This window comes from Coregonus lavaretus (genome assembly GCF_964263955.1).
Source record: "Coregonus lavaretus genome assembly, chromosome: 4".
NCBI lineage: Eukaryota > Metazoa > Chordata > Actinopteri > Salmoniformes > Salmonidae > Coregonus > Coregonus lavaretus.
In genome coordinates, this window is record NC_139991.1 from 17,178,080 (window position 1) to 17,201,858 (window position 23,779).

The 23,779-nt window shown below is 44.5% G+C and overlaps 1 protein-coding gene across 1 annotated transcript; it reads left to right on the forward strand.

The window, feature by feature from the left end:
• The first annotated feature begins 126 nt into the window (after positions 1–126).
• On the forward strand, positions 127–16,485 carry LOC311127955 (two pore channel protein 2-like). The gene is made up of 24 exons (XM_084159858.1): positions 127–562; positions 6,702–6,757; positions 7,036–7,112; positions 7,423–7,600; positions 7,749–7,865; positions 7,995–8,101; positions 8,689–8,761; positions 9,047–9,146; positions 9,248–9,313; positions 9,400–9,464; positions 9,571–9,680; positions 9,796–9,877; positions 10,037–10,123; positions 10,291–10,410; positions 10,513–10,701; positions 11,138–11,187; positions 11,525–11,624; positions 11,863–11,934; positions 12,094–12,167; positions 13,844–13,949; positions 14,392–14,474; positions 14,890–14,971; positions 15,076–15,167; positions 15,919–16,485. The coding sequence occupies exons 1-24, from the start codon at positions 424–426 to the stop codon at positions 15,992–15,994; spliced, it is 2,301 nt and encodes a 766-aa protein (XP_084015984.1). The 5' UTR covers positions 127–423; the 3' UTR covers positions 15,995–16,485.
• The last annotated feature ends 7,294 nt before the right edge of the window (positions 16,486–23,779 follow it).

Here is a 23,779-nt window from a genome sequence, read left to right on the forward strand (position 1 = left end):
CAGTAGACTGTGCCAAAGTAGACAACCATTGTTTTACATAAGAGCTTCTAGAGGAATTTTTTTGGACAGGCTGACTCTTTTGAGTTGCGCGCCATATAGCTCACTGGCGCGGTGAGTCACAAGCTGGTGAAAAGTGATACTTGAGGACACAGGGAGGAGTAGAATAGCTAGTTCGTTTCCTAAAAACAGATTTCCCGTACTGTCGTAGCTAAGGGGAGAAACTGTCTGTAACTACATTTAATGAATTTACACGTTTTTGACAGCATAACATGTTTTCTGTCTTTCTGACAGTTACAGTATAGTTTTAATTCTCTTTACTAAAACTGGCCATTTAGACTTGGCGGAGGTTCAGTTTGTTTTACCTGAGTTACAGGCGCCGTCATAAACAAGTTTACACTCGCTTAGTTAGGTCAAATCTACTGGATGGAATCGGAACCACTGCTGACTGGAAGCATTAACTACGGCTCCCACCCTGACCACAATGATCACCTTGAAAAGGGATCCCCAAAGACGAGACGTCTGTCCTACTCGGTTGCAGCAGAGTCCTGCTGTGTCGAAGGGGGTAAGCGATTCAGTAGTTCACAATATTTGAAGCATAGCTTCATAACATATTATAACAAAGTCATAACCATTTCATGTCATAACAGCTCACATAACTTGTCATAATCTGTCATATTTTCATAACACTGTCATGACATATATTTAGACCTGTTGTGACATATGACATATGATAAGGTCCTCTACCCTTTCGCCGAAGTATACGATCAGGACACTGATCACCCAGTCTCTTCTTGCCTGGACGGTGTTGCACTGACATGAGCAGCAATTAAAGTGGTTGTATATGCTACAGTCAACCAACCAAATTAACCCAATTGTCACCAAATGTAATTATTGACTGTAATGTGACTGTATCATGAGCGCATACCCCGTAGCACTTCCAGGATGCTCTGCATCTCCTCCTTTGCAGCATCTCCTCTCATCTTGAACAAGGACAACAGTCTTGTAATGGTCCAGTTTCTCCATGAAGGTGGACTGAAGCGGGATGGTTGTAATCCTTCTGAATTCCTTCTCAATCTGTGAGAGAGACAGAGAGAGATTTGTGACTGCTACTGTGATGAGTATCTCAGGTCAAGACAACAAAGAATAATGATGATCAATCATTACATTATTGGCAATTGTCATTCAACTGTAATTTTACGTGAGTCGGCTGAAACATGGCTTTGAGGTCACTCACAAGAAGTTAGACTCCAAGTTTGTTTATGGCAGCCTCCCTCAAGGTCTTCACCTCAACAATGGATGCAGATGCATGAGCTAGCTACTTTCTCTGAAAAATATAAGTAAAGAACAGAAATCAGAATAGAGAATGCAACAATGCGGTAATACCGCTAAAGAAAGAAACACTGAAAGCTAAAACTACATACCAATAGCAAACACATTCACACATTCTCAAACACATCAAAATCCCCCTTTATCAACGTTTTCATAACATACAGTGAGGGAAAAAAGTATTTGATCCCCTGCTGATTTTGTACGTTTGTCCACTGACAAAGACATGATCAGTCTATAATTTTAAATATAGGTTTATTTGAACAGCGAGAGACAGAATAACAACAAAAAAATCAAGAAAAACGCATGTCAAAAATGTTATAAATTGATTTGCATTTTAATGAGGGAAATAAGTATTTGACCCCTCTGCAAAACATGACTTAGTACTTGGTGGCAAAACCCTTGTTGGCAATCACAGAGGCCAGACGTTTCTTGTAGTTGGCCACCAGGTTTGCAGGGATTTTTTCCCACTCCTCTTTGCAGATCTTCTCCAAGTCATTAAGGTTTTGAGGCTGACGTTTGGCAACTCGAACCTTCAGCTCCCTCCACATATTTTCTATGAGATTAAGGTCTGGAGACTGGCTAGGCCACTCCAGGACCTTAATGTGCTTCTTCTTGAGCCACTCCTTTGTTGCCTTGGCCGTGTGTTTTGGGTCATTGTCATGCTGGAATACCCATCCACGACCCATTTTCCATGCCCTGGCTTAAGGAAGGAGGTTCTCACCCAAAATTTGACAGTACATGGCCCCGTCCATCGTCCCTTTGATGCAGTGAAGTTGTCCTGTCCCCTTAGCAGAAAAACACCACCAAAGCATAATGTTTCCACCTCCATGTTTGACGGTGGGGATGGTGTTCTTGGGGTCATAGGCAGCATTCCTCCTCCTCCAAACATGGCGAGTTGAGTTGATGCCAAAGAACTCCATTTTGGTCTCATCTGACCACAACACTTTCACCCAGTTCTCCTCTGAATCATTCAGATGTTCATTGGCAAACTTCAGACGGGCCTGTATATGTGCTTTCTTGAGCAGGGGGACCTTGTGGGCGCTGCAGGATTTCAGTCCTTCACGGCGTAGTGTGTTACCAATTGTTTTCTTGGTGACTATGGTCCCAGCTGCCTTGAGATCATTGACAAGATCCTCCCCTGTAGTTCTGGGCTGATTCCTCACCGTTCTCATGATCATTGCAACTCCACGAGGTGAGATCTTGCATGGAGCCCCAGGCCGAGGGAGATTGACAGTTATTTTGTGTTTCTTCCATTTGCGAATAATCGCACCAACTGTTGTCACCTTCTCACCAAGCTGCTTGGCGATGGTCTTGTAGCCCATTCCAGCCTTGTGTAGGTCTACAATCTTGTCCCTGACATCCTTGGAGAGCTCTTTGGTCTTGGCCATGGTGGAGAGTTTGGAATCTGATTGATTGATTGCTTCTGTGGACAGGTGTCTTTTATACAGGTAACAAGCTGCGATTAGGAGCACTCCCTTTAAGAGTGTTCTCCTAATCTCAGCTCGTTACCTGTATAAAAGACACCTGGGAGCCAGAAATCTTTCTGATTGAGAGGGGGTCAAATACTTATTTCCCTCATTAAAATGCAAATCAATTTATAACATTTTTGACATGCGTTTTTCTGGATTTTTTTGTTGTTATTCTGTCTCTCACTGTTCAAATAAACCTACCATTAACATTATAGACGGATCATTTCTTTGTCAGTGGGTAAACGTACAAAATCAGCATGGGATCAAATACTTTTTTCCCTCACTGTATAGCTTACGTTAGCTATGTTAGCTATCAACTATTCATGTAGCTAGCTAGCTACCTAGATAGCTAGTTAGTGTTTGTTAATCACTACAGATGGTGGTGTGCAAAACCACTAGCTAAATATTCACCCATGCATTGTAACGTTATAGGCAACAACAGTACAGCTAACTCAGTGCCATTATCCCCGGAAGGTGAGGTATTGAAAACAGGGGTGTCAATCATTTTTGAGAAAAAAAGTATTACTTGTTAAACAAAATATTTTTCTCTGAGCAATTGTATTAGTATAAAATAGTATCATTTCCCCATTTGTTGAGCATACAATATAGCTCAGTATTTAAATTATTTATTATATACAGTCATTTTTGCTCATTTTATCATTTTATCAAGGCCTTGACAAGGGTGGCAATAATTTCGGACCCCACTGTATACACTGTATATACAGTATATATATAATTTCATGACCTCTTGAATTGATGTCAAGTATGCCTTTTGAAGTAAAATATTATAAATTACATTTGACACATGGGTTCCAGACAAAGTACATTAAAAATAAAAATAAACTTGTTAAAGAACATACTACTGTCTGGAGGCCTATCACGTACCTACACCATATATCAGTCATAAGTCACAAATGCTGTCCTGCTCCTGCATTCATTCCAGTCATCAACAACAGAACACTGAGGTAGGCACAGGTTTTACATCAATGTGTGTGCAATTACCATGGTAATAAAATTGCCAATTTCAGGTAATGTTATAAAACATACTATTTATAAGTAGGCTATGCTGGAATGGAATGGTTTGCCTTGTTTGGTAGGTTTTGTGGGTTTTGACACTCTTATGTAGGTGTCATAACCAGCCATGAAACATTGCAATATATCTCACAACACGTATACATATATGTGTCATGACAGTGTTATGACAGTGTTATGACAGGTTTTGACAAGTTATGCCAACTGTTATAACATGTTATGACATGGTTATGACCATGTTATAAGGTGTTATGATGCTATGCTTCAAGTAACGTGTTACCAATTGTTTTTAATGCCTCAAAACTCTATTTGAGTGGTCCACGATGTGTTTATAAAAAATCTATAACATGCTTGGTGACAGTAGAAATCATTGACAGGAAGTTTTCTTTGGCAGCACATTGTGGACTGCTTTTGATAAAAAAGTTGCCCTGTCAGAGACAGCCATGATGATTGATGACACATAATGTGGTTGTAGTCAGCAGTGGTAGTGTGGAGGGAAACAAAGTCTAATATGAGTCATCCAGTCTGGGCTACTAACAATTGCTCTATGGGCGGGACATGTTCTTTCAAAACATGGGGAGAAAATAATAGTCATCTGAAAAGGGAAACACTATCAAACATGAATGTGACCATGTATTATGACTGGAAAATGTACCTTTAAAAGTTAGACCAGTGGAGCGACATTGCAGAGGCAGTGGGATTCTGGGTAAACGGTTCAACTGTATGTTGAGAATTTGAATGAAGCCTATCATTCTTGTCATGCTATATGGAGGGAAACAATAAAATCCTATGATTTTAAACAATAAAGTCCCAAATCCTATGAATTGCCCTGAAACAGGTTGAAATGCCAAGCTCCACATTGTGTTATGTCCTGTTGAACAAGGATTGCCCTGCCCTAGATTACTCTGCCCTTTTCAGACATCCCATTTTACTGATGATGTACAGTAGCTCTTCTTTACACCCCACACAAAGCTTTTGAAAGACAGTCATGTAATGAAATACACTACATGGCCAAAAGTATGTGGACATCTGCTCGTCGAACATCTTTCCAAAATCATAGGCATTAATTTGGAGTTGGTACCCCCTTTGCTGCTATAACAGCCTCCACTGTTCTGGGAAGGCTTTTCACTAGATGTTGGAACATTGCTGCAGGTACTTGCTTCCATTCAGCCACAAGAGCATTAGTGAGGTCGGGCACTGATGTTGGGCGATTAGGCCCGGCTCGCAGTCTGCATTCCAATTCTTCCCAAAGGTGTTCGATGGGGTTTAGGTCAGGGCTCTGTGCAGGCCAGTCAAGTTCTTCCACACCGATCTCGACAAACCATTTCTGTATGGACCTCGCTTTGTGCACAGGGGCATTGTCATGCTGAAACAGGAAAGGGCCTTCCCCAAACTGTTGCCACAAAGTTGGAAGCACAAAATTGTCTAGAATGTCATTGTATGCTGTAGTGTTAAGATTTCCCTTCACTGGAACTAAGGGGCCTAGCCTGAACCATGAAAAACAGCCCCAGACCATTATTCCTCCTCCACTAAACTTTACAGTTGGTACTATGCATTCGGGCAGGTAACGTTCTCCTGGCATCCGCCAAACCCAGATTCGTCCGTCGGACTGCCAGATGGTGAAGCGTTATTCATCACTCCAGAGAACGCGTTTCCAATGCTCCAGAGTCCAATGGCGGCGAGCTTTACACCACTCCAGCCGACGCTTGGCATTGCGCATAGTGATCTTAGGCTTGTGTGCAGCTGCTCGGCCATGGAAACCCATTTCATGAAGCTCCCGACCAACAGTTCTTGTGCTGACGTTGCTTCCATAGGCAGTTTGGAAGTCGGTAGTGAGTGTTGCAACCGAGGACAGACCATTTTTACGCACTACACGCTTCAGCACTCAGAGGTCCCATTCTGTGAGCTTGTGTGGCCTACCACTTCGCGGCTGAGCCGTTGTTGCTCCTAGACATTTCCACTTCATAATAACAGCACTTACAGTTGACCGGGGAAGCTCTAGCAGGGCAGAAATTTGAACAACTGACTTGTTGGAAAGGTGACATCCTATGACGGTGCCATGTTAAAAGTCACTGAGCTCTTTAGTACGGGCCATTCTACTGCCAATGTTTGTCTATGAAGATTGCATGGCTGTGTGCTCTATTTTATACACCTGTCAGCAACGAGTGTGGCTGAAATAGCCGAATCCACAAATTTGAAGGGGTGTCCACATACTTTTATAGCGTAGGTTAAATGGGGTCAAAGACAAATCCAGGACATGATATGGCTTATTGACACAGACCAGAATAGCTGTATGAATTGGATTCATTGTTGTAGGCCCAAACTGAAAATAATAATTTAGTTGAAGTGACAGTCCAGTCCATTAAGTGAAAGAGGGTTCAGTTGACATTTAGATGTCTGATCAGCTCTGTGGAAAAATGCCTGCAATCCGTATCTAATTTAATCTGACCTGGCGAGCGATGCTTGGAGCACACTATTCATCCAGACTTGGTTATAATTCGATTGGAATATTTGAAAGACTAAGATGAATTCAGACGTGCTAGTGTTGAACTTTACTGCATACACATGCACACAGGCCTACAGTAGGATTAGGATATGGGCTCAGACTTTGACCTCTGTGGAACTGACTGTACTGTTTTTGTTATAGAATCAGTGGCCACTGATAAAAGGTGAGCATGAGATGCAAGGTTTTGGTTTTTGGTTGTGGTTTATTAATCTGCTTGAGAAAAACTACAGATAGGTAGATAGGTTTGTTTTCAATCTTTTGTTTTCAATCAATACAAATTATGACTTTATTTGCTTGAGAAAAGCTATTGATAGGCACTGTTTGTTTTTACAGTTTTTACAGTATTTTCCTCTCCTCCTACACAGGTGATGAGGATCTCTACCTCCAGCAAGCTGTTGTGTTTATTGAGGACGCCATACAGGTGAAACATATATTCTTTATATGAACTGTCACTGTAACTGATTGAAATATATTCTTTGTATGAACTGTCCCTAAACTGGGCCCCGTGTAGCTCAGTTGGTAGAGCATGGCGCTTGCACCGCCAGGGTTGTGGGTTTGATTCCCACGGGGGGCCAGTATAAAAAAAGATAAAAAGAAACAAAAAATGGTATGCACTCACTAACTGTAAGTTGCTCTGGATAAGAGCGTCTGCTAAATGATTAAAATGTAAAACAATGAAATGTGTTTCTTCTTCTACAGTACCGATCCATCAATCATAGGGTGGATGCAAACTCATTACGTCTGTACAGGTGGTACTTCTCCAGGATATGGCAATGGTAAGCTGCTACTGTCATAATGAGTCAAATAATATTGTTCTGCATGTTTATATTCTTATATTTGTCCTATCCTCTAAAGTCAGTCATTATATCCATCTGCACTGCATCTCACTGCAATGTGTGACCACACTCAGTTTTGTCATCAGCATTGCCATGACTTAACTCTGTCCTGTCTTAACTTCCTCTGTGGTTAAGTGTAGTGAGAAGAGCACTTTATGAAGGTGAAGCCAACCATCACCCTTCCTGTTCTCAGTTTGAAACCCACTCAGGGGTTTTGTGTCATTGTTAAATGACTGTCTGTGTTGCTCAGGGGGCTGGGCCTGACTATTGCGGTCGTCTTGATGCTGGCTTTCATCGAGAGGCCCTCATCCCTCTCCTACACATCAGACCCTCGCTTCAGACCTCCCCCCTGGGAGCCCCCTTGTGGCCTGACAGAGGGCATAGAGATAGTCTGCCTCATCATCTTTGCCATTGACCTCGCTACCAAGGTAACCATCAGACCATGTTTCTGCCAATGTCAACGGTGAAGAGATACAGTAGATGGGCAACAAGAAATCTCAAAGTACATGAAAATCCATTTTCTATCTTTATTTGCAATAACATATATATGGCTCTAACTTAATCTATTGTTCTTAGAGCTATTTGATTGGTTGGGAGGAGTTCCGGAAATGCAAGTGGTTGGTTGTCTACATCATGGTCATCTCAGCATCTGTAATTGATTGGACATTGATGTTGAGCATGTATTGTGAACAGGTGAGATCATATTCAAAATGTTAGTTTATACATCCTGTGTAATATGTCTCTTAACAGTTCATAAAGACATGGTTTACAATACAAAGATTCAAATGGAATGTTGCTCTTTCCCTTTGTTGTCAATGGCAGAACTTACGAGTTAGGAGACTCATTCGGCCATTCTTCCTCCTTCAAAACTCCTCCCTGATGAAGAAAACATTAAAGTGCATCAAGAGGACCCTCCCAGAGATAGCCAGGTAATTGTGTTTACCACCAACACTTTGTTAAATCTCATATAACCTCCCGAGTGGCGCAGTGGTCTAAGGCCACTAGAGCCTTAGACCACTGCGCCACTAGAGATCCTGGTTCGAAACCAGGCTCTGCTGTAGCCGGCCGCAACCGGGAGACCAATGGGGCGGCGCACAATTGGCCCAGGGTAGGGGAGGGAATGGCTGGCAGGGAGGTAGCTCAGTTGGTAGAGCATGGCGTTTGCAACGCCAGGGTTGTGGGTTCGATTCCCACGGGGGGCCAGTATGAAAATAAAAAAGAATAATGTATGCACTAACTAAGTCGCTCTGGATAAGAGCGTCTGCTAAATGATGTAAATATCTTCACTTCACAGCTTTACAATTATTGTCAACCTCAAAATACTCTCACTTCTGTGTTTCACATACGTAATTCCCTAAAACTGCACTATAGGGTATATTTAGGGTTATATACTGATACATGATTCACTCTTGTTTCAGTACAGACGGCACCCTAATATACTTCTATACGTATATAGGCCTGACTGTCATTGCAGAGGTGTGTCTAATGCACCTCTCCTCTCTCTCTTGCCTCCCAGTGTTATCCTGCTCCTGGCTCTCCATCTCTGCCTCTTCACCATGATTGGCATGCTGCTCTTTGCTAAAGGAGAGGTACGCCCTGTTACACCCCGCTGGCTGTACCGTTGATGCCCAGTTCTCAAGCCTGAACATGCCCTTTTACCTTACCTCACTACTGTTTTATCCACCCGGTGGTACAGGCTTTAACAGAGCTTTAACACCAACCAGTGGTAGATGTGTAGTATTACACCTACCTGAATAGAGACCTGAACAGAAACTCACCCCAACATGACCAGGATAAAGCACAATGTGTGTCCATTTAACATTGTTATTATAAGGGAGTTAAATATCTCCATATTACTTATATTTTGTCCCTAGAACCCAAAGCACAATGGGGAGTGGGAGGCCTACTTCAGAGACTTGCCCACGTCTCTCTCCTCTCTCTTGGTGCTCCTCACTACAGCCAATAACCCTGATGGTAAGTTCACTGTGTTGTTCATAGTGAATGAAACATATATTTTCTGCTGCATACTATACAGTTGTCTCCTCCACCTAAACCTGTCTTTGTGTTTTTAACAGTGATGATTCCTGCCTATTCCTTAAACCGAGGATACTCCATCTTCTTCATTATGTTTAGTGGTTTTGGTAAGAACTAGCCACCAAACTGTTAAGAGACAAGGAAAATATGGTAACACAGTCTGTTGTTAATTGGTCTTATTCACTGCTTCCAGGAACCTACTTCTTGATGAACTTACTAACTGCCATCATTTACAACCAGTTCAGGGGATACCTGCTGGTGAGTTTAAGACTGCCACTGGATTGATATGATTAAATATCAGAGCATTTAAAGGTACAGTGTAAACCCCATAGAATATAATAAAGAAACTGTTCTCTTGTGGCAGATGTCTGTCCAGGCGTCCATCCTAAGGAGGAGACTGGGCATCAGAGCTGCCTTCGAGGTCATGTCCTGCCAGGGGCGGGGTCAGGATGCTACACACTCAGAGGAGCATGTGTAAGACTGCTCATTCTCTTATACTTAGCCCTACACACACAAAGACACACACACAAAGACATACACACAAAGACACACACACACACTGAATGGCCTTACATCTTGTCCCTCGCAGAGAGCGTGTGCGGGTGGATGCATCTTTGCAGGTCATGGCGAGGGTACAAATGAAGTCATACTACAGACAAGCCATCATCAAGGTGAGAAAAGACTACAGTGGAAATCTTTAGAACATGTGGATAAACTTTTGAATGTGACTTCCTTTGAATGTGCGTGTTTCCCCGTCTCTCTCTCTCTCACTCTCTCTCTCTCTCTCTTTTTTCCCACTCTCTCATTTTCTCCCACGGGTCAACCTGTAGAGAGTGCAGCAGTTGTCAGATGGCTTCATCCAGTGGGAGGCCTTCCGGAGGCTGTTTGATGAGCTGGACAAGGACCGCATCAAAGAGGTGGGGCCACATCTAATGAACTGCTCTTTGCGTCTCCACTGTGGATCAATGTTACTGTTTTGGGTTAACTTCAACGTTGGTTCTAAACTGTCTTATTTGACTTGTCTAAATGATAGCTAGATTGATCTTGTATGATTTGATGAGTCTTCATTGTCTTTCTCCTGCAGCATCCTCCAAAGCCAGAGTACAACTCCCCACTCCTCCAGAGGCTTCAGGTGGTTTTCAGCCACTACTATGTTATGATAGTGGGCAACGCCGTAGCCCTGGCCAATGTCATGTGCATCTGTGTAAGTCCAAGACATTCTTACATATGTCGTGCCTGTTGTTTGTGCGTCCAGCATATTAGACTCAACTTGTTTGGTCTCTCTGTTTCTCTCTGTGTGTTGCAGACCATACTGGTGCTTAACTCCGAGAAGTCCATTGCAGAGCGGGATGACTACTACTTGGAAGTTATTAACTGTTTCTTTATTCTATACTACCTGATGGAGATGAGTCTAAAGATATTAGCATTTGGATGGAGAGGCTACCTGTCATACAGAAACAACATCTTTGATGGACTTCTCACAGTTTGCCTTCTGGTAAGATATTCTGTAAATGAAAGGAAACATATTAAAGGTGCAATATGTAGAAATCACTCCACCATTTCAATGCTTCGCCTAATTTCAGTTTATGTGACAAATCAAACAATGTATAGTGTGTAGAGAATCATTGTACAATCTAAACCGCTGTGAAATATATTTTCAATAACCTAAAGTATTGTATTTTCAGCTGTTTGAAGCTGGAGTACAAAACTGAAAGAAAAAAGACACTAAAACGTAACTTAAGAACGGGGAGCATAGAAAAAGTGCACATAGAATGGATCGACTTGCTTTCAATGAGAATGACAGATCTATAACTCACATTTCTATGTGAATGTGGCCGGGTCGCCCAAAAAGCTACGTACTGCCCCTTTAAGCGTATTTCTGTCTTGGTAATATAACTCAAAGTATTTATCTTCTTTTTTTTTTTTAACAGGTCCTTCAGATCACCATTTTTGCCACCTACAGGCTTCCATTTCCTAAATGGTTGGTCTCTTCACTTCGGTCATATTTCTCGCTCAACAAATACATTCTGTATAAGGAAATTGTCCTAAAGGATGGGGCTCATTTATATATACAGTAACAATAGTGATAAAAAAGTAACTTTGTTTACACACACACACACAGGTACATGGGGATGGTCTAAAACAGGAATCGAAACATGGAAATGAAGATATGGTACATAGTGATACACATGATAAACATAGCAGAGGAAGAGTGTTACTGAATAGAACACTATGAACCGATGAATGGTAATAGATAAGTTACTAACTAAGTAACACTGTAAGATTGAATAAACCTTTGTGTTGTGTGGTTGTCCCAGGAACCCAGCGTCGCGTGGTCTGATGTCTCTGTGGGAGATGGTGCGTCTGGTCAACATGCTCATCGTCGTCCGCTTCCTCCGTATCATCCCTGATATCAAGGTGAGGAGTGGTAGTAGGAGTGCCATCGTTGTCAATGTACAGTATGTGACGAGACCATTGTATATGTTGTATTTGCCTCCACCTAGTGGTGGAAATGGTTTATTGCTTGACTTTTGCTCTATTTTGGTGTACCGGTATGTCAATACCTGGTACAGCCAATGTCTCTATCATCTCTGGTTATGCATGTTGGTATTATCATATAGAAATAGTCATCCTTGTGTTTTTATGCCTCTTTTAGCTGATGGCACTTGTAGCGAGTACTTTGGTTGACCTGGTGAAAAACCTCCGAGCTTTTGCAGGAATACTAGTGGTGAGTGACTCAATTACACTTATTTTTTTCTCTTTTGTTCTCTCACCCAACTAGTCATTTTAAATGCATCTCTATACACTAGGCATCTGTTTGCTGGACATCATGAGTGCCCTATCACAGCTAACAGCTATCTGTGTTTTATGCCTCTTTGTTCTTTAGGTGGTGTTCTATGTGTTTGCTGTCCTTGGCATCTGGCTGTTCCAGGGAGCCATCACAGCTCCAGGGCAGATTAGGTACAGTTTGACACAATTATATTTTTGAAAGCTTGTACCCTATTCACAAACCTCAAAGTAGCAATGGCCTCCTACAGTAGCTAATAAAATAAAATAAAATAAAATTGTATTGGCCACATGCGCCGAATACAACAGGTGTAGAAATTACAGTGAAATGCTTACTTACAGCCCTTAACCAACAATGCATTTATTTTTTAATAAAAAAAGTAAAATAAAACAACAACAAAAAAGTGTTGAGAAAAAAAGAGCAGAAGTAATATAAAATAACAGTAGGGAGGCTATATATACAGGGGGGTACCGGTGCAGAGTCAATGTGCAGGGGCACCGGCTAGTTGAGGTAGTAATTAACAGAGTAGCAGCAGCGTAAAAAGATGGGGTACCGCTTGCCGTGCGGTAGCAGAGAGAACAGTCTATGACTAGGGTGGCTGGAGTCTTTGACAATTTTGAGGGCCTTCTGACACCGCCTGGTATAGAGGTCCTGGATGGCAGGAAGCTCCTTTGTCTTGGTCACGTTGAGGGAGAGGTTGTTATCCTGGCACCACACGGCCAGGTCTCTGACTTCCTCCCTATAGGCTGTCTCATCGTTGTCGGTGATCAGGCCTACCACTGTTGTGTCGTCGGCAAACTTAATGATGGTGTTGGAATCGTGCCTGGCCATGCAGTCATGGGTGAACAGGGACTACAGGAGGGGACTGAGCACGCACCCCTGAGGGGCCCCCATGTTGAGGATCAGTGTGGCAGATGTGTTGTTACCTACCCTTACCACCTGGGGGCGGCCCGTCAGGAAGTCCAGGATCCAGTTGCAGAGGGAGGTGTTTAGTCCCAGGATCCTTAGCTTAGTGATGAGCTTTGAGGGCACTATGGTGTTGAATGCTGAGCTATAGTCAATGAATAGCATTCTCACGTAGGTGTTCCTCTTGTCCAGGTGGGAAAGGGCAGTGTGGAGTGCAATAGAGATTGAATCATCTGTGGATCTTTTGGGGCGGTATGCAAATTGGAGTGGGTCTAGGGTTTCTGGGATAATGGTGTTGATGTGAGCCATGACCAGCCTTTCAAAGCACTTCATGGCTACAGACGTCAGTGCTATGGGTCGGTAGTCATTTAGGCAGGTTATCTTAGTGTCCTTGGGCACGGGGACTATGGTGGTCTGCTTGAAACATGTTGGTATTACAGACTCAGTCAGGGACATGTTGAAAATGTCAGTGAAGACACTTGCCAGTTGGTCAGCACATGCTCGGAGTACACGTCCTGGTAATCAGTCTGGCCCTGCGGCCTTGTGAATGTTGACCTGCTTAAAAGTCTTACTCACATTGGCTACGGAGAGCGTGATCACATAGTCATCCGGAACAGCTGGTGCTCTCATGCATGCTTCAGTGTTGCTTGCCTCGAAGCGAGCATAGAAGCGGTTTAGCTCGTCTGGAAGTCTTGTGTCACTGGGCAGCTCGCGGCTGTGCTTCCCTTTGTAGTCTGTAAAAGTTTTCAAGCCCTGCCACATCCGACGAGCGTCAGAGCCGGTGTAGTACGATTCAATCTTAGTCCTGTATTGACTCTTTGCCAGTTTGATGGTTCGTCGGAGGGCATAGCGGGATTTCTTATAAGCGTCCAGCTAATATGGCTGTTTTAATGTGTTTATTGTGTAGGGTAATTGAAGTTGTTTTGTATGTATTCCTCTACAGTGTGATCTCCAATTCCAGTATGGAGAACATCACCTTTAACTTCACCATGGAGTGTGGTTCCTACGAGCAGCTGGGCTACTGGCCAAACAACTTTGACGACTTTGCTGTGGGTACCCTTCTCTTGTCTCTCACTCTGCCAGCCTGTGAAGCAGAATCATAGGCAGAGAACACAGGGGAGGCTTAGCTCAAGGCGAACATTCTGACTTTAACGATAGCATTCTCTGCATAGCCCTGTCTACTGTTGTAAGAGACTGGTTTAATGAGAATAGGCTTTAGAGGGAATGAAACTGTAAAACACATGCTTGGAATTCTATCTGTGACTCATCTGTACTGGCTCTGACTGGGAAGGCTAGTGTTGTGGGGGTAACCTCTCAAAGGGATAATGCACTGAAGTAACTTTTAAAAGACACCCATAAAATACCATGGTGGGTATGTTGACATTTGAGTCCTGATCAATCAAATTAGTCTTTCAATTGTGTCTAAATGTTGAGAGAGTGTGGACACGAATCTGTGATTTATTTTCTCTTCTCTCCTTCTGTTTTGCTCAGTCTTCCCTTGTCCTCCTTTACAACATCATGGTGGTGAATAACTGGCAAGTCTTCATGGATGCCTACACCAGATACACCACAGAGTAAGCCAACAATAATACAAAACGATACAGGAGTCTTATGATCCAACTGTCACTTCGTTTCCCTATCCACTAGAGGGCAGCAGTTGACGCTGAAGCACATCAGTCCTTTTCATTTTGGGCCATGCCTTACTTTAATGAGCTCCCACTTCATAATATTTATCTAATTTCAGTTGTTCCCTAAAAAATTGCAACTGTTTGGTTGGTTAAACAAGTTTTTGTACCCAACTCAGGAACAAGGCTAGTAACAGTGAAAATACATGTAGGAGTGGGGCCATAGTTCACATTCATTATTTGTCCTGCTTAAAGAGCATGAAGACAAGTTAATTGTGCATGGGGCTCATTTTGTAAAACAGTGATTATGGGTATGGTGATGTGTCCATGTAAACAGTTGATCAAGTTTCTTCTCTCCTCCCAGGTGGTCCAAGGTCTACTTTGTCTCCTGGTGGCTTACCTCCTCTGTCATGTGGGTCAACTTGTTTGTGGCTCTCATCTTGGAGGTATGTATCAACTTATGGTGGCCTGATTTGTACTTACTGTATTTTAAGTGCAAGATGTTTCTGAAAAAATGTAAACTCAATGATAACCCTGTTTTCTGTAAAAGAACTTCATCTATAAGTGGGACCGGAGTGTCACGTGTTCAGTGGCGGACGTTGAGCGAACGGGCTACGAGACCACCGTCCAGCTCATGTTCAGGTAGGTTGCTTTTTAACTGGCTCTGGCTTTTTGCTTCTGTTGATTGTCTGGGCGGTTGCATATTCATACTACTTGGTGTTGGTTTTAGGCCTAGAGGTCAGTCACAAACTGGGATGCCGTCACTGTTAGCGGTTTTGTCAGTTCTCTGTGAACGCAGTCAAATATTTTGGCTGTACGTCATTTATCATCAAAAGGCACTGCCTAAAACCATGCTCTTTGGACACTCACATTTCAATACTGTATAACTTTTCCCAAAAATCTTCGGGAATGCTTTTGTCTGGACAATTGTTTCTGGTGAGCTTTCTGATAACAAACCCTAAAAGGGCATGTATTTCTTCATAACATAGCTTGCATATAATGCATTATATCATTTAGGGCTGGGAATTGCCAAGGACCTCACAATACGATATTATCACAATACTTAGGTGCTTGGAGTCAAAGTATCAATATAATATAGAATAAAAATAATATTGTGATATATAACTATCAATTTTTTCCCCCATCACTAATGTAATTGGTAGCAAAAACATCCTGCCACCTTTTTAACCACTCAATCAACTAAACGCATGTCGCTGAAATATTTGCTGAAGGTGTGGTTGATATGTTTGGCAGGGACCAACCCTAAATGCCCATCCCTAAATGCACATTGTGGACTATAGCAGCCACCTGCATGAGCGTACTTCTCTTCAACTCATTGTGTGTCTCTTGACAGTTTCTTGTCCTGTCTTTAAAACTCCACTGTACCTTCCAGAGAACACATTCAGGAGCCTACAGAGGAGGAGCTGGTCACCCAACTCCATCAGCACCCTCACCTGCATCTCAGCTGAAGACCCTACACCCCTCACACGCCATTGGACCCTACGTCCAACCAGGCTTGTACCAATCCAAAATAAACAGGGCCTTTACTGGCTATCACGTTTGTCTGTGTGAATGGCAGGGACTCAAAAGTAGAAAAGTGACAATATTGTTAGAGCTCTCTCAATTCTGATTAGTCCTATGTTATCACATTTTGGATGTTTTTGCACTCAAACCACTGAACAACTGCCTCACTCCCTGCATCTGTTACTTTAAAACTGAGATTGAAAGATTGAGTTGCTAAGCGTTTTGTTCATGTTAAGTCTTTCGTTTGATGGCAGTCACTAGTTGCCATCAAACAAAACAAAATACACCACTGTTCTTAATGAATTTATTTAATAGGGAGTAAAAAGGGAAAAGGACTAGTTTTTATTCGTATATTTGTCATGAAAGCTGTTTCTTTTGCTTACCTGCCTTGCAATGTAAATAGGATTTTTATGCAAATAAAGAAATATGGGTTTTATCTCAGTGACTGTTATATCCATTATGAAATATGTGGTTAGAATGGCTGGAAATGATTCTCTCAGATGTGTAAAACACATTTTACTGTCACGATCGTTGGTTAGAGAGGACCAAGGCGCAAACAAGGTGCAAACACGAATACAAAACAATAAACGATACGTAACGTCCTCAGACAATGACTGACAAGGAACAAAAACCCACAAACACAAGGTGAAAACAGACATTATAAATATGGCTCCCAATCAGAGACAACGAGCCAAACAGCTGACACTCGTTACCTCTGATTGGGAGTCACTCATCCAAACAAAGAAATACAACCACATGGAACAACCCAACCAAACAGAACACAACGAAACGAACACACCCTGGCTCAACATACAAAGTCCCGGAGCCAGAGCGTGACAGTACCCCCCCCTAAAGGCGCGGACTGCGACCGCGCCTCAATAAGGGCTAAACAAGGGAGGGCTGGGTGGGCATACCTCCTCGGCGGTGGTTCTGGCTCCGGCCCTGATCCCCACCTCCTCTCCAACCCCCCAAAGTACCCCTGGTCCTGTCTAGCCCCGCTGGTCGGAGCCGGACTGACGACACGCGCCCCTGGCTTGGTGCGTGGAACAGGAACGGGCCTCACCGGACTGACGACTCCATTCCCTGGTTTGGTGCGAGTAGCAGGAACGAGCTTGACCAGGCTGACGACTCGCATCCCTGGTTTGGTGCGAGTAGCAGGAACGGGCTGGACCAGGCTGACGCCTCGCACCCCTGGCTTGGTGCGAGTAGCAGGAACGGGTTGGACCAGGCTGGCGACTCGCACCCCTGGTTTGGTGCGAGTGGCAGGAACAGGCCGGGTCGGGCTGGCGACGCACACCGTAGGCTTTGTGCGTGGAGCAGGGACAGGCCGGGCTGGGCTGGCGACGCACACCGTAGGCTTTGTGCGTGGAGCAGGAACAGGCCGGGCTGGGCTGGCGACGCACACCGTAGGCTTTGTGCGTGTAGCAGGGACAGGCCGGGCTGGACTGGCGACGCACCTCGTAGGCTTGGTGCGTGGAGCAGGGACAGGCCGGGCTGGGCTGTCGACGCACACCACTGACTTGGTGGGAATGGCAGGAACCGGCCGGGCTGGGCTGACGACGTGCACCACTGACTTGGTGGGAATGGCAGGAACAGGCCGGGCTGGGCTGACGACGCGCACCACTGACTTGGTGGGAATGGCAGGAACAGGCCGGGCCGGGCTGTCGACGCACACCACAGACTTGGTGGGAATGGCAGGAACAGGCCGGGCTGGGCTGACGACGCGCACCACTGCCTTGGTGGGAATGGCAGGAACAGGCCGGACCGTACTGGGGACACACACCACTGGCCCCACGCAGGGATCAGGAACGGGCCGGACCGGACTGGTAACACACCCCAGTACCTCTCGCCGTGCCTCCACACTTTCCCTCTCCTCTGTGCCCAGTGGCCCCCCTAACCTGGCGGCCTTCTCTGCCAACGCTTTGCACCGCTCTAACCCGTACACCTGCTGCCCCGACGTCGTGAGCCCCCCCCTAAAAATTTCCTGGGGGTCTCTCCTCCCCGTGGCCCAGGCCTCTCTCCCTCTTGCCAGACTCGCAATCATCTCCTCCCACGTCCATCCTCTCTCCTCGTCACGCTGCTTGATCTGGTTAAGGTGGGTTTTTCTGTCACGATCGTTGGTTAGAGAGGACCAAGGCGCAGCGTGTTGAGCGAACATACTTTAATAGTAAAGTGCAAACACGAATACAAAACAATAAACGATACGTAACGTCCTCAGACAATGACTGACAAGGAACAAAAACCCACAAACACAAGGTGAAAACAGACATTATAAATATGGCTCCCAATCAGAGACAACGAGCCAAACAGCTGACACTCGTTACCTCTGATTGGGAGTCACTCATCCAAACAAAGAAATACAACCACATAGAACAACCCAACCAAACAGAACACAACGAAACGAACACACCCTGGCTCAACATACAAAGTCCCGGAGCCAGAGCGTGACATTTACACATGGCCTGCCCTTGTTGTTTTTTTGCATTGGGTCAATTCTCTCTTGGATAGCTACAGCTACAATTTCATCTTGAAGTTACATAATTACCTGACTGTTGCAATCAGTTGGAAGGTGTCAGCATTGTGTGTTTTCTGAGAGCCTCGGGTGTTCCAGTCATAACCACCAACTGATATCTCCCTCCTCCACACTCATCAGGTCAGGCTAGTTAGTGATAAGCATGAATGAAGATTCCTGCTGATGCATCCTGGTGATGGTCATTTCAGATAAGGGCTCTTAGCTCTCCCCGGGGCATGCAAGTCTTGACTGAGGAATCCTGCTCACACTGCGGAATGGCATGGTATCGAATGGAATGGAGAACTGTTATTCTACCTGGAGGGCAGTGGGAGAAACATGTGTTTTTGAGAATAGTAGAAATTGTATGTTTTACAACGTCATAATAAAATGCAATCAGAAAGATAATTACGGTGATCAAGGCATGGCACCATTCTAGACATTGCCCCTGGGGTTTGTTCTGTGGTCCTATGCTAATAGTGTACACACACACACACTGGTGTTGACACTCCACACCCCCACACACTCAAGCATTATGTTTACTGGAAACAGACGAGGGCAAACAAGCCAACCTCCAGAGGGCCTGACATCAAAGCTCTGACCTCCTCCTCTCCTCCCACTATTTGTTTGCTTTTCCTCTTGGGGAGTTTGGGCTCGTGCAAGGCCTTACCACAAACCCTGTCCACAACCACATAAGAATGTAGGGACATGTCTGGTTAAAAGCCCATTGCATGACAATATGACAGACTATTGAGATATGATGTAGGCTAGCTAGCCTGTGAAGGGCTATCTGGATGCTTCTATTTGAGTCTTTTCAGATTAGTTATTTATAGATTCTAGAACAGGGATGGGCAACTGGCGGCCCCCACTTTTGTAGGCCTGCGGACCAATTAGAATTATTATTATTTATTTTTTTAATTGGGGGGGGGGGGGGGGGGGGGGGGGGGACTCAGTCGGGGTCTCAACTTACTGTTGAGAGTTAGAATAATAAAATACACAAGGTGCAATTTCTCAATTAGCCCATGACATGTTTTTTTTTATTGGTAAGTTAGTCTAGTGTCCAACTATTTAAACTTGTAGCATGGTCGAATTACCAACCAGCGTGGGGCCCATTAATCATCAGTTATCATATTAAAACCTGCAAACATTTGGCTCCACCCTATGGCAAAATGTGTAGAATTGGATGAAATTATCTGTAAAACTGGTACTTTTTTTCTCCGCCCCATGGCAAAATTTGTAGAATTGCATGAAATTAGTTATAAAACGTAAACATTTTCTTTACGCCCCATGGCAAGATGTGCAGAATTGCAGGAAATGAACTTTAAAACTAAAACATGTCAGCCATGTTCTATCTAGAGCCCACCACTGCAGTGAAGGCAGAGCCAGAGGCATCCCAGACGAGGCATGATTGGCGATAATTAGAAGCAGGTGGTTAATGAGTCCGGCAGACTAATGAACACCACACATTCCTGTTTACCCAGCTTGATGAGGACAGATGAGGTCAACAGAGCCTGGCTGCCTGGAATACCACGACTAGCAGGAGGGATAGGACTAGGGGATGTGTGCTGGAGCAGTGGTTCCTAGACTTTTTTACTCAAGCCCCCTTTCCAGCATCAGGGAACATCCCGAGCCCCCCCCCCCCCGCTCACTTTATATGGGCACAAGCACTGTTCATGACACAAACTGTTCACACTCCTCTTGTTGGTGGAGAGAAAATGTTGCAGGTTAAAGCTTATTTCCTGCAATTCTACAAATTTTGTCACGGTGTGCGGTGCAGAGAACATTTTGCAGTTTTAAAGTTAATTTCCTAGAATTCTCCACATTTTCCTATGTCTTATGTGTTCATGTGATATTTGAGTGACTCAAACATGACAACAAAATCAATGGCCTAAAAAACCTAAGTAAAAAATGTTAGCTGACATGGACTAATTGATCTGTACATTTCTGAAAAGTTATAAATATGCCAGTCATTGCCGAACATAGAGAGCTATTTATAACTAGCTCTCTATGTTCGGCAATGACTGGCATAACGAGGAAAGCTGATGACGCACTACCCAATTTCGAAATTGCATCCTGTGCATTCTACTATTACAACGTTCAGGGGTAAGTTGAAAGCCGGATTGAGTTTCTTCAAAATCCAACAAAATCATGCCCTTCACAGGCTAGCTGTGGGGCCACAGTTTGGGAACCACTGTGCTAGAGGAATGCAGGCTGGGCAGACGTATGTATGAGGTGATGTAGACTCTAGACATGCCATCCTCCTGCTCAAACATGGATACGGGACAATGGTTGTTGTAGTTTCATTGACCTCAGTCAGTTGTATTGTAGGGAGTTTTTCCTAGCCACCGTGCTTCTACACCTGCATTACTAGCTGTTTGGGGTTTTAGGCTGGGTTTCTGTACAGCACTTCGAGATATTAGCTGATGTAAGAAGGGCTATATAAAATAAAATTGATTGATTGATTGATTGGTGGTATTAATAGTCATTACATCTCTTAGGATCCTACTATATCACTGCAGTGTGTTTCTTTACCAGACCATAGTTTGTTTACCCGGTTGTTCGTTCAGTCACTGGGTTTGTTTCTGCTACCTCAGTGTTTGGTCAGCCTCACTTCTCACTAGACGCTCAGTTTCATCAACGTCTAGGCCAGTGTTTCCCAAACTCCTGGGGACCCAAAGGTTTTGCCCAAGCACCACAGAGCTGATTCAAATGTAAAGCTTGATGATTAGTTGATTATTGGAATCAGGTGTGTAGTGCTAGGGCAAAAACCAAAATGTGCACCCCTTGCGGTCCCCAGGACCGAGTTTGGGAAATGCTTGTCTCTAGACATGCACACCAAACAGCATGAGGAATCAGGGTTACAGTAATTGGTTGAATGAGTCAAGTGTCTCTCTATCTGATCACAGGGTCTGTCTGATCTCCAGCTGTCAGTGCCTCCATCCCCCCACACACATTCCCTGCAGAAGATGTTCATGGGAAGCTAGCTCTCTGTGTTACCTGCCAAGCTAAATGACGTCATAGCCTGGCGACCTTTTGCTCTGTGTGCTGGAATACCAGTGATGAGAGATGTCAGTTCTCCAAGCATGTGAAGAATGCAGCTGCTGACAGGGGAGGTGACCCAACAGGGTTATTACATTTACATTTTAGTCATTTGGCATACGCTCTTATCCAGAGTGACTTACAGTTAGTGAGTGCATACATTTTTTTTCATACTGGCCCCCCGTGGGAATTCAAACCCACAACCCTGGCGTTGCAAACGCCATGCTCTACCAACTGAGCTACACGGGACTACAGTTATCTATCTATCTCTCTCTCTCTCTCTTTACTAAAGAGGATATTGGAAACAAAGTGAGGCATTCACATGCAGTGGCGTACATAGACTGGTTGGCCTTGCCTCCTACTGCTCGAAGAAGGTGTTGTTTGTTGCTCACTGTGGGTTTTGGTTGATCTTTCCGTGTTTGTGTTATTCCCTGTGTGAAGCAGTTGGCAGGACTACCAGCGCTAGTTACAGCACGTGGGACTGACCTCTGGTAACCCCTTTTTGTTTCTGGAGTAGCAGAAAATATAATAATTCACACTGCTTCTGTATTCACACTGAACCTGTATTTCCCTGCTAGTGACCTCATTATGGCGGTCGTCAGTCCTTCCAGAATGTTTCTGATAACATCTTGTCATTCTCACTGCTCTGAAAGAGTTCTCACTGATTACTGAGGGGAGTTTCTTTCCATGATCCCTCTTTTCTCTCTCTCATTCTGTAATAAGGGATTTACTGCCCTTTTAGTTCCTGATCAATATGCTTCACCTGATCATTCAGATGGTTTGACTGTGTCTCAAGGTTTTTCTTATTTGAGCGAATAGGCCTAATACCAACATATCTGCTATTGAAAATCCAATTGTCCCTCTATTGAATCTCAAGCTGTCACCCTTAGAAGTAGTGTGGCATCTAGAAAGTTGAAGAATATTGAACAAAAAGATTCCATTTACCATCCAGCTGCTGATTGTGGATCATCTTTCACGTCCTAAGTCCCACCACCATAGTTAATAGAAGAGGAGCGAGGAAGCTGATCCAGGAGCAACTGTCGAGGGGCATGTTTAGTCGCCACCTACTTCTCCACCCTTCCCTGTTCACCTGAAGGCTTAGCTAACTTGCCTCTATAAGCTCTAATGATACCTGTTGGCCTCAGCCCACTCTCTCACCCCTTTCACCAAATGCGGGAGGCCTGCTTTTACAGCGCCTTTTGAAGCTGCCGCACCTGGGTGCGATCTTAAATTTCGCTCAGGGAAAACGTGGATTTCTATAATTAAAGGGCTGGATTGGGCTGGAAAAAAGAACCTTGCAACTCCACAGGTCTTTATGGTGAGGTATTGGGCCGTTCTCACCCTCTGTGAAGCCACAGGAAGAGAATAGAAGGAGATGTCCCTACGCCCACACCACCATATAGCCTTTACCCTTTACTCTGAGACCAGGCCACCAATATCTGGACACACGGGAGAGGTATGACCTACACCACATATCACCTCCCCTTCACCACCTCACGACTCCGTCACCACATCTTCCAGGTCCTATCTGAGGTCTCCCTGACTGTAATTACTCAGCCGCCCACCAAACGGACCTGGCCCCTTTCTTCTGTTCAATGGCAGCCTGCCTGCCCTGCCCTCCTCTGAGTGGGAGCAGATGCACCTGTCAGTCAGGCCCTACCCAGCTCCTTTCTCTGCCTGGTGGAGAGGCGGAGCAGGGGCTGGTGCCCACTCAGGTGAGCGGGGCCGTTGATCTGGGGCACGGTGCACCCTGGCAGCCTCCTCCAACACCTGCCAGCCAGGTGCCACTTTATCGCCTCGCTGCCCCCTCCCTCTCGCTTCTGTTTGTCCGGTTTTACTCCCCATGCAGGATAAGAAGGGCTGTAAACAATAAGGGAGAAAGAGAGGGGAAAAGTTCAGGAAATTCCACTTTCAACTTGTCTCACGCCCAGCCCATCTTTAGCAAGCAGCAGCTGGTTCTCTCTCTCTCTCTCTCTCTCTCTCTCTCTCTCTCTCTCTCTCTCTCTCTGTCTCTCTCTCTCTGTCTCTCTCTCTCTGTCTCTCTCTCGCTCCCACTCTGGGTGTGTGAGGGAGAGACAGAAGTGCATTGCTTTGATCAATACTCCAAATTGCGTAACACCATAAGAAGCATTTTAGTTGAAATTACTAAGCATTCGCTACATATATTGTATTGAAGTGCCCT